The sequence below is a fragment of the Branchiostoma belcheri genome, unplaced genomic scaffold (genome assembly GCF_001625305.1).
Source record: "Branchiostoma belcheri isolate BF01 breed outbred unplaced genomic scaffold, Haploidv18h27 scaffold144, whole genome shotgun sequence".
Classification (NCBI taxonomy): Eukaryota; Metazoa; Chordata; class Leptocardii; order Amphioxiformes; family Branchiostomatidae; genus Branchiostoma; species Branchiostoma belcheri.
The window spans coordinates 587935-599889 of NW_017802869.1; the positions used below are offsets into that span (position 1 = coordinate 587935).

Sequence of the window (11955 nt, forward strand, 5' to 3'; positions counted from 1 at the left end):
CGATCAAACTGCGTAGGGTAAAATTTACATTATTATACAAGTGTACATATATACTAGTTTATATATCTATAGCCACCTATATTATACAACTGCGTCCATTTTGAAAACGACAATAGTTGATCCATTGCAACTGTTTTTTATCTACTTGAGATTCTATGTATAACATGTAAATTCGATTTCAATTCAGTGTTATACACAGTGCGAAAACGAATAGATTTATCTCGTATCTAGTGTACGTGTGGGCCTTTCTGTGACCCGAACGCCCGGTTTTATACGTTTCCTCTTAAGTATTAAGTCGGGCTGGTTATTTTCTTGTTTGGGCGTTGTTATGGTATATTTGTGGAATGTAGATTTGGCCTTACAGCAATTAGACTATGCATCAGATTATAACTATGGCTTTTGCTATAAATGAGAGAAACCCACCTACAAGGAAATGCAATGGATAACAGGGCTAATAGTAATTATAACACTAATGTTCTAGCGATAATATCTACTTCATTAAGCATAATTCACGCACTGCTGGAGAATTAATTCTCTAGTACCGACAGACAAAGGGAGGGAGGGGGCAGACATGAAACGTTACAGCATTAGGTGTAGGAAGTAGGTGCACGTTGCTGGCTATTACGAGTACCTTGTTTGAGCGTTATTATCGTATATTTGTAAAATAGAGGTTTGCGTTGTTTGAGCTTTGTTATCGTATATTTGTGAAATGGTAGGTTTGGCCTTGCTTGAGATTATAAGTATGGCTTTAGTTGTAGTTATGGATACATTAACGCAAACCCGCCTGAAGCACTACAAGGACATACGATGTTTACCAACAGGACCTGGTATCGGACTGCTCATCTCACGGCTAGTCAACCAGAAATGCAGCAACAGAAGCCTCAAAACCTCCACAATGCACCATGGGGATTATAGTAATATAACACTAATGTTCTATAGATAATATCTACTCTATTAAGCATATTGATGATACTGATACCAAATGTAGGATGGGGTAGAAGTGATATAATGAAAGTTTATTGCAAATACATGCCCGAGGGCTAACTGCAGTTACAAACAACATAAGAAAGAAAATACAGTGGTATGTGAGACCATATCTACGTCCGTAACATTATACTATATTCTACAACATACATGGTACAAGCTATAGTTTTACTGGGTTTGACTTCTTCTTTTTAGGCAATGGAAGACGAATTTACCCACTTCTATAATATGTGGGTTCTTTGATTTTAGTAGTAAAATTATTTTTTTCGTGGTAGGGAATGGCGGGAGGTAAGGGAGCATATAAAGCTGTCGATGTCTGTGTAGCTAAGGGGGAGGGGGGCGTCTGTTTATGCTTCAAAGATATCGATTTGTGGACATCATGGAGACGCCATAGATATTACATGATAAAGCGCATCACGCCACCCTCATGTTTTGTACCATGTAATATATGCAGGGGTCTCCCCAGAAATTCTTAGCGGAGAGGTGCTCCCTAATAGGTTGATGAAATACCAGCGAATATTCATGAAAATACTAAGAATAAACCCTAGACTTGAACATTTTGGGAGAGGTGCTAGGATTTTGGGAAGAGGGGAGCACCCTTGCTTCATTACTTATAGAGAGCCCTAATATATGTATGGATTCATTAGTACTTTAAATGATGTAAACTTTATCGTTGTTATATATTATTTCGCCTGACCCGTACATCTATCCCTCATGACCTGATTGACAAGCGGCCTGCAGGGCGATTTTAGCTTCTCATGAATAATGATAATTCAGTCGTACAGAGATTCAAATATACACCCCAGTAATTCCGCTATAACACACAGCTACAAATATATACCCCAGTAATTCCGCTATAACACACAGCTACAAATATATACCCCAGTAATTCCGCTATAACACACAACTACCAATATATACCCCAGTAATTCCGCTATAACACACAGCTACAAATATATACCCCAGTAATTCCGCTATAACACACAGCTAAAAATATATACCCCGGTAATTCCGCTATAACTCAATAATCGGGCCGAATCAGCGACCATCTGGTCAGACTAGCAAACGCGCAGAACCCACCACGTCTGTTTGCCAGCCACTTGACCCCGCGGCCGCCCTGCGTTTGCCCCGCAATGTTTGTAAACTTTCAGCCATATGGTATCCGCGAATGGTTCACTCTCAACTATTAAACCATTAAAGCCTGGCAATTTCGCAAAATACAGCGAGCTAGTTTTAAATGTTGCCTTTGCATCTTGGGTCGCCCAACCTTTAAGCTGTAATGTTATTCGTTATGGGTGAGGCTCGAAACTATTGGCATCAAAGCTTGGCAATTTTACAAAATAAAAGGGTCTAGTTTTACTAAGCTGCCTTTGCTTCTAGGGCTGGCCAACCTTTAAGCTATAATGCTATTCGTTACAGAACTTGTATTCGTCTTTGTCAGTTATATTTTTCTTTCTTTCTGTGCTAATATCATCAACCACTAGAGTTGCACACCACTCAGCTGTGTCCTATACCTTTTTATGTTAAGCGATAAATAAATAAAACATGCTACTTCTATTTGCGTTACTAGCTGGGTTGATTAACCCCCGACTGTATAATGTCTGTCCTGCTGAATGGAGTGTGCCTCCGGTATATTCCATCGGAACAGGCTATATACCTCCAGCACGCGGATATGTCAAAACAGAGAACTGGTATCTCTCCAGCCACACTTAGCCAAGATAGTGTACCAGGCCGGATATACACGTGCGTCAAAACCCCATCAGGCTGATAACATAAAACACAGAAGGAAACAGAAGCGCACATTATAAACGTGGACTATGATACGTTTGACTTTTCAACCTCATTCAGGCAAAATTAGAACAGGAAGGCTAAAGTTTACAGGGCGATGTCTCGGGAGTAAGGAAGAAATGTCTATAGTCGCTGACTTGGTGCTCCGGACTCCCAGGCATGGCCGGGAGAGGAAGTAAGGAAGACCAGCAGCTACCTTCATCGATATACCTAAGAAGGGCACTGGCATTTATGTCTAGAACACAAACCATGCAATAACCATGCATGTTTCATGGAGACAACATCTAACAAACAAACAACTCTATGGTTCTCTCCCGCCCATTTCATCTGTAGTCCGACGACGTAGACTTGCCCTGGCAGGGCATGTTGTTCGTAGTAACGAACCAGCTGGTAGACTAGTACAGTGGCTTCCTACTGGGAGACGTAGAGTGGGACGTCCTTATACTACACTTTTGTCCATATTAGAGAGAGACACTGGTCTCGCAGGGCCTGCATTAATGTCCGCTATGAGGGATAGGACATACTGGAGTAACTTTATCAAGTGTACCTCACCGGATTAGTATAATCCGGAGGCATGATGATGATGATGATGCGATAAGAGACAGAGGCATATGCCCATCACGACTCGAGACCAGAGACCAAAAACAAGCAGACAGAAGTTTGATGCGTGCGTCAGCATATGAAACACCTCTTGCACCGCCTACCTTAGAAAACATGACCAGAATGATGTACACAGTTCTACCCGGATGCGTTTTATATCAGGGTCTATCAAACGTTACAATCTAACACGAGATCATATTTTCATTAAACTGTTCGCATTCCGCCAGGCGTTACTGGCGGGGAGACGGGTATATGAGCTAGTTTTGATGCAGAGTCTGGTCCCTAAATGGCTGGTTTATATGGTAAAAACTGCTATGATCCGTACCCCCGTAGGAGGCCTGTGGGGAGTCTATGCAGCACCATGTCCAGGGTTACTGTCGGGGAGACGGGTATATGAGCTAGTTTTGATGCAGAGTCTGAATCCCTAATGGATCGGTTTGATGGTTAGGACTCTGACATCCGGCATTGGTTAAAACGGGTTTAAAGAGTAACGTTGTGAGCGAAGTAAGGACAGAGTGGATTGGATAGGACTGATCACAGATGGTCGCAGGTACGGACCGGACGTGACGTATCGCCGACCGGACGTGACGTGTCTCCGATAGGACGTGGCGTATCGTCAACCGGACGTGACGTATCGCCGCCCGGACGTGACGTATCGCCACTCGCTGCGGGATGAATTTTTTAACCGCCTCCCGCTTTTCATGAGGCTCCGTATTGATCCACTGGAGGGGCCATTATGGAGGGGGCAATACTGGGATGCGACACTGGGGTCCGTGAGGGGGCCGTTATTAAGGGGACAGCACTGGGATGCTACACTGGGATTCACTCATAACTTGTCTATGTAAGAATTAATCTGGGTGCAGAACACCTCACACCTACATGGCTACTAGTACATCATCACCATCCCCTTATCATGCGTACAGTACAGATGAAGTGGTGCAGTGTCTGGCTTAGTCTAGACAGGACGGACTGTTACGTACCTTTTTGACGGAAGACGGAGACAGAGAACCGCAGGCCATGCAGACGACGCGCTCGCAGTCGTAGCAGACCCTCCCCTCGGCACCATTAGTGACTCTCCCCTCGCCGTTAGCAGCCCTCCCCGCGGCACCATTAATGACTCTCCCCTCGCCGTTAGCCGGGAGCTCCGTAGTGTGGCAGATCGGACACAACTTCCGCGCCGCTTCGGGCGTCGGCGCTTTGGTCGCCGCTTGTTGTACCACCGTCTCCGCTAGTGTGGTATAGTCCTGCTCCAGTTCTCTGTAAAATATAGTAACATTTGATAAACAAACAAAACATAGTCCTGCTCCAGTTCTTTGTGGAATATAGCAAAATTGTAATAAAACAAACAAACAAACAAGCAAACAAAATCCTGCTCCAATTCTCTGTAAAATATTGCAAAAATGTACCAAAACAAACAAACATACAAACAAAACATAGTCCTACTTCAATTCTCTGTAAAATATAGTAACCTGTAATAAAACAAACAAACAAACAAACATAATCCTGTTCCAATTCTCTGTGAAATATCATAAAATGTAATCAATTTGAAAAAAAAACACAAAAATAACACGTAGTTCTGTTTCAATTATCTGTAAGATATAATAAAATGTATTATAAGAAACAAACAAACAAACAAAACATAGCCCTGTTCCAACCCTCTGTAAGGTAAAACGACGACAGCAGCTGAAGTAGATTAATGATCTCTGTCCTCAGTAAATATTATATTACATCTGTACTGTTATTGCAGGTCATGTACCTTAACATACCCGGCCCGCCCCCAAATCAAATCTGCGCCATTGTTATTGGCGTCTGTAAACAGATTGGGTCGCTTTTGGGATCACGTATATGTGGGATGGGTATATCTGTTCTGGAAGGGAGGGTAACATTATGGAAGGGAGGGTAACATTATGGAAGGGAGGGTAAGGCTTACTTACTGTTCTGGATGGGAGGGTCACGTTCTGGAAATGAGGGTAACGTTCGGGAAGGGAGGGTAAAGCTATCTGACTGTTCTGGATTAATTTTAGGAAAGGAAACGTTCTGGAAGGGAGTGTAAAGATTATTTATTGATATGGAAGGGAGGACAACGATCTGGAAGGTAGGTAGCGTTCTGGAAGGGAGGGTCACGTTCTGGAAAGGAGGGTCGCGTTCTGGAAGGGAGGGTAGTGTTATGGAGGGGAGGGTAACGTTCTGGAAGAGAGGGTCACGTTATGGAGGGGGTAACCTTAAGGAGGGGGTAAGGTTAGAAAGGGGGGGTTACGCTATGAAAGGGGGTGGGGGTAATGTGATATGGAGGGAAAGGGTTTGGAAGGGGGAGGCTGTATCTAATTCAATGGAACAAACTCGAAAGGGAAGCTTTATAGTATCCATGTATATATATTTCAGTACATGGAAAACGACACATAAAAATAAACACATAAAAAAGGCTCAAGTAAAAAATAACAAATAAAAGAAAAACTAAAAAAGGAAGGTAACATCACTGACCTGACCCTATTGTTCCAACACGGCTTCATTTATCAATATTTGTATTTTTGAAGGAAAATGAATAAATGAATCAGGCTGAAGTGAAATAAATGTTTAAGAATAATTAAAAAGGACGATATTATCACTGACCTGACCCTTTGTTCCTCCTTCTGTTGTAGCTCCTTAGCCCTATCCATCACGGCCTCATTTATCAATGTTTATTATATTTTTGTGAAATAAATGTTTAAGAATAATAAAAAGGTACGTAACATTACTGACCTGACTCTTTGTTCCTCCTTCTGTTGTAGCTCCTTAGCGCGAGCCAACACCGCTTCTATCTGGTCCCGCTCCTCTTGTGTCAGGTGGCTCAGGTCGGCTTCCGGGGGCTCCGCTAGCGGTGTGGGGGGGTACGGTGCGGCTAGGGGGGTTGGGGGGTAGGGGGCACCCAGCGGCGTGGGGGGAAGCCCGGGGGACGCCTTCCCGCCGCTCTGCGGGGTGGTGACCTCGCGCCTTGCCGGCTGGGCAGGTGGAGTTGTCGCCTCATCCTCAGTATCGGACCCCATGAGGTAGTCGCGCGCTTTGCGCAGCCACATCGTGCTGCACCACCGGTACCAAACCCCGGCCGGTCGTTAAGCTCCGGGTAATAATACTGGCACTGCGGGAACAGCCGCGCGCGCAACGCTCGCATCCAGACGTGCAGATCCCGCAAACGGCGGCGTTCCCGGCCGCATCCTGTAGGTAATAACGGCGTCAGGTCCGTAATAACGGCGTCAGGTCCGGGGCGAGGCCGGGTTATTCCGGGCGGCTGTGCGCCGGTAGCGCCGTTCGTTACAGTGTGTTCCACTCTGCACGGCTCTACTGTGCCTCACACCTACAGTACACCCACAGGGACCTTATGGGAGGTCCTGCATGGGGGATTTGTAGCGCCGGTAGTGTGTGCTTCTCTCCGGTACGGCTGTACTGTGCCTCACACCTACAGGGACACTATGGGAGGGCCTGCATGGGGGAGCACAGTTCTCTGATGCTTACAGCGGCGCCTCACACCTACAGGGGCACTATGGGAGGGCCTGCATGGGGGAGCGCCGTTAGTGTGTGCCTCTCTTCGCACGGCTCTGATGCTGCTTACAGCGGCGCCTCACACCTACAGTGACCTTATGGGAGGGTCTGCATGGGGGGTTACGTGTTACGAATTAAGCAAAATTTTCGCCACCGAATTATTTTACGAATTACGTTAAATTCTCAGAGCTGATTACGAGCAATTACGCGTTACGACTAATATACTGATTACAAATTGCGTTGATTTTAGGCAGCTGCCTACGAAGACTAAAAAGGCCTGATTACGCCTTACGGAAAACGCCATACAGACCCTCCGTTCTGTGCGTAATATATGCGCCACAGGCGAGCCGGTCGATCCCCCAGGTAATGACGTATACTCACGCATGCGCAGGCGGCCCTGTAACCATCCCGGTCCTGCTGGGACCCCCACGTGCCGTGAGGCATGCTGGGAGGTCCACGTGCGCATGTTGATGCGGGATTTGTTTGTTTAAATCCCTCAAATTCCAGGTGAATTTTCTCGGATTAACGACAAAGGGATTCAAAAATCACTCCTCTTTGTCTCTGCCGTTATACAGGCAGAGTTACGGGCGCAATTCTTTCTTTCCTAGAACTATCGCAGAGTGGAACTCGCTGTCACCAAGGAGCTTTCATCACAAGCTCCTTGCTGTCACCAAACACAGTTGGGGCATTGTCATTAGATAAAAAAAAGGCCATATATAAAAAGCTAACGATCATTCCCCCACAACCTCTACTTGGAGAGTAGGTACTCATCATTAGCCTCATTATGTGTAAGCCTTTAGGTTGGGTAGTTATTTATCCCCCCCCCCCTCCCCCATCATGTACACGCCTCTAGGTTGGGGAGTTATTTATTTCCGGAGGTGAAGAGACGTTCTGCTGCCGATGACTCCATCCTGCAGACATCTGTCTGCCGAGCGCGCATGTCAACATGTTGGATAATCAGACGTAAAATCACATTATAAAGTCGGCCCTGTCTGATGCACAAGGCCGCCGCGTATATTACAAAATTTCCGCCGGCTGGAGTCATCAATTCTTCGGGTAGGATCGCCGCGGCTTTGAGAAGCGAAGAACGGAGGCGGAAACGCGTCCCTGTACCACGACGTTCTGTTATTGGGTGCCGCCGCGGTAGCTTCTACCAGGCTTCGGGAGGCGGCTGGAAAGATTAAAAATCGGCACATTAACTCTCTATTTGGCCGATTTCTACTCTACCAGCCGCTTCCCGATGCCTGGTAGAGGCTACGCTTAGTTTTCACGTGTTTTATGGGGCTTTCTTTTCGTTCTGACATCTTTATTTTTGCCATATCCAAATGGAGGCGATTTAGATACTGTCCGGTCAGTCTGATACTGCCTGGATAACTGTTTGATACTTTCTTGATAATTTTAATGATTTCTTGCCAATGCATTTGATGCTGACCTGCACATTTGATAAGTCCTGTAACCACCAAAGATCTGCTGTAGATATTACGGGATGTTCTGTTTTGACGCTGTCGCGTTGGCAGAAACCCGCCTGAGGGCAGCGGCGCGTCAGGCAACAAAGGGCGGAATCAAAACATCACAGCCGAAATCCGCCAGGGTCTCATATCCGCCCACGGCCGAAATCCGCCAGGGTCTCATATCCGCCCACGGCCGAAATCCGCCAGGGTCTCATATCCGCCAGGGTCTCATATCCGCCAGGGTCTCATATCCGCCAGGGTCTCATATCCGCCAACGGAAAAAAAGAACCGGAGCCGGCTGGAGATGTTTTCATATGGCGCGAATCACATCAAACATGGATGAGGCGATATGAAACGGAGACATTCCAAATCCGACAGGGCGATTTCAAAACAATCATGTCTTACATTGTTTATGTTTACGTTTACGTTTAGGCTTCAGTCGGCCTTGAAACATCAAAAACAAAATACCAACTGTAAGCATTGCTATGGTCTTGTCACTAATCTGAAAGTGTTTAAGTTTATATTGTCTAGTCTTATATACCGTTTAAAACGATTTTTTATGAATGAAGTGCGAGTGAAATTGTGCAATTTATGATAAACCACAGAAGCACAGTGTGGCCAACTTACTTCCGCGTTCCCGGGTGGTTAGATCGTGCGTACTGCAGGCCTAGTCAGGACTGGGTTGTTATTACGTTAGGGCTAGTTCATTTTGTGCATGTGACTGGGTCATCTGTAGTACTTCTGTGTGACTGTTGGTGTGTGTGTGTGATTGTCTGTCTCTGTGTGTGTCTGCATATGTGGACTGCATGCATGCCTACCCAGGAAAACTGTTATGGCCAGTATATTCATGAATGAGCCTGTTGTGCGGAATACTCAACCCTCTTTTCTTTGTAACGCGATGTACTGATGTTGTCGGTAGCAGCTTAAAACACTAGTCCCGTCCTCTTTCTTTCAATTCACGCGTCCTGGCTGGCAGTTCTGTATAATTGCATACAGCAATAGGGATAGACAGGACAGCCCTTCTTTTCGAAAGTGTTGAGAGCCATGCTGTTGCGCCGCGTTTTCAGCACCAAGGACAGGGATAGCCTGAGGCGGCTGGACATTAGTCAGCTTAAAAACTAGTCCTCTCCTCTTTCTTTCACTTCACGCGTCCTGAGCTGTTCATTGATTTTGATTAAGTTCCGCGGGGCTCCTGTGCAGCCCGGTTCCGTGTGGAACTGTGGTTACACATGTAGAATACTAAATACTCCGGACATGTACGGTATGGTGACTTTCCACTGATCAATATTTATTCTTAGTAAAACGTTGAAGTTTATTCTAACACACAACTGCACAGGGATCAAATTTTCAGCGACCACTGGTCATTATTAATCATCCTGATGAAGGCGACAGTGGTAGCTGAATTTTGATCCCTGTACAATTGTGTGTTGGAATTGAGTTCAACGTTTTACTATGGTTACTACCAACACAGATGAACTTTCATGATAACATTTCTTCTACCTCCGTCTGATACCCATTTTCAATCCTCATGTCTCTACTGTTTCTTAGCAGTTAGTCACCAGGTCAGTTGAAGTTCTTTAACGGGGGCCTCGGCGGAGGACAGACTACATCTGATAGCAGCGTCCTTGCTTTGCTTGTTTGCTTGTTGGGCGCTAGATGATGTCAGTAGAGTTTTGGCGCTAGATGATGTTGGGCTTCTGTATTTATCCAGCACGACGTCAGGCTTCATTATCAGACTGTATGGCGCATCCATACATCAGGCGTCACTTCTCCACAGTCCCAGATGTGTAATTACTTCCACGCTGTGTCTCTGCCGTCTTAGTTTTTTTTTACTAAAGCAACGTTTTCAGCACCAAGGAGAGGGAAGGCCTGGCTGGCATGTCTGTATAACTGCAGTTCGGAAGTGTTGAGAGCAGAGTTGTTGAGCCGCGTATTCAGGGATAGCCTGGCCGACACGCCTGTATGACTGCCTTTCAGGAGTGTTGAGAATAGTGTTGTGTAGTGTTTTCAGCACCAAGGACAGGGATGGTCATACCAAGAAAAGGGACAACCTGCTGAAAACGCGGCGCAACAACATGACTCTCGAAAACAAGGGCTGTCCTGTCTATCCCTATTCCTGTATGTAGTTATACAGACCTGCCAGCCCTTGTTTTCGAGAGGCATGTTGTTGCGCCGCGTTTTCAGCACCAAGGACAGGGATAGCCTGAAGCGGCTGAACTTTCGTCATGAAAGCCGAAAACCGCCCGTCCTGCAGACGCCCCGCGGCGCGTACCGGCACAGCGGCGTCAGTCTTGAGGCGTGACTACGTGAACCGGTCCTGACAGCGGGAAGATGTGTTCAGTCATAGCGAATCGGAGTGTTTACAGCCCTTGGTGATGAACACGCGGTACAGCGACACTGCTCGCAACATCCCCGCATAAGAATTATGTAGACGGCAGCAGCCCCAAGTCATAACGGCTACTCTAAAACAGACGTGTCTCTGGTGCTGACTTTTGTCTTTGATTCAGTGGCTACAGCCATGTTGTTTTCAGCACCAAGGACAGGGAAAGCCTGAGACCCGCCCTGCAATGGCACAGCCGCGTCAGTCCTGAGACGAAGCCTGCATGAACCTGTCCTGACAGAGGGAAGATGTGTTCAGTCATAGGGACGGCCATGTACATAGCCATGTTGTTGCGCCACATATTTAGCACCCAGGACAGGGATGTCCTGGGCTAAACAGACCCGTCCTGCAGTCGGCCCAGCGGCGTCAGCAACGGAAATTGTGAGCAGTTTGCCGAGGTACAGGGACAGGAACAAACCATGTCAGCGTAAACGTTTCGGAATGCATCTATAGCAGCGACACCTGTGCTGCAGTGCAATTTGAACCAGAAAGTTCTTCACATTGAAATTGGCAAATCTCCTGAAAAACTAATTTACTAAATTTTCAGCAAATGCTCACTCCAAGTAATCTTATGAATTGTGCCAAACCAACCAAGCAATCATGATATTGCATACGAAGACAAATGCACAAACTCAAATATTTTGGGCAGCTGCCATTTGGCATTTCCATCAGCTCGCCAATAGTTGTGTGGAAGATGCTAGTCAGCTCTTGGTTCGCAATTCAATCCTACAGACGCGAAATGAGGCAGATTTCGGCTGATGCGCGGCGATTTACCGACCGTCAAATTGCTGATTATTTTGAACAGGTTCATCCCACGTGGATACACGTTTCTGACTGTAACGTCACTGTGTGTTCAAAACGCACCCGATAACGTTGATATCGGTGTTGCGCGTTTCTTTATTCATTAGGAACTACGTGCTATCCATCCAGACTTTTTTAAGAGTCTGAAACTTACCAGAAGGTAGAACTGAGGTTACAGTCGGCTTCGGGATGACCCTTTGCTGTTGCGTGTCGTGTTTCCGCCGTCCGTGGAGCATTACAGACTCGCACGGACTGTCTAGCCGCTGTCTGGAGTTGGCTCTATTACTTAAAAAAAACTGTCCAGACAAATTCGAGATTTGGTAGTAAGCTTCTCTTCTGGGTGACCCTTTATGATTGCGTGTCGTTGTTCCGCGTCCGCGCGAGTTGTGGAGCATTACAGACCGGCACGGACTGCCTAGCCGCTGTCTGGAGTTC

The 11955-nt window shown here is 46.3% G+C and overlaps 1 protein-coding gene across 1 annotated transcript in view; it reads right to left on the reverse strand.

Annotated features, from left to right (window-relative positions):
- LOC109464955 (regulating synaptic membrane exocytosis protein 2-like) overlaps nucleotides 1-6861 on the reverse strand; it is a 59014-nt gene extending 52153 nt beyond the window's left edge. Inside the window, exons 1-2 of the mRNA XM_019762074.1 lie at nucleotides 6112-6861; nucleotides 4353-4629 (exon numbers count right to left, since the gene is read on the reverse strand). Coding sequence (XP_019617633.1) covers nucleotides 4353-4629; nucleotides 6112-6425 — 591 coding nt within the window. The 5' untranslated portion in view covers nucleotides 6426-6861. The remainder of the gene's footprint in view (nucleotides 1-4352; nucleotides 4630-6111) is intronic.
- Nucleotides 6862-11955: the final 5094 nt, after the last annotated feature.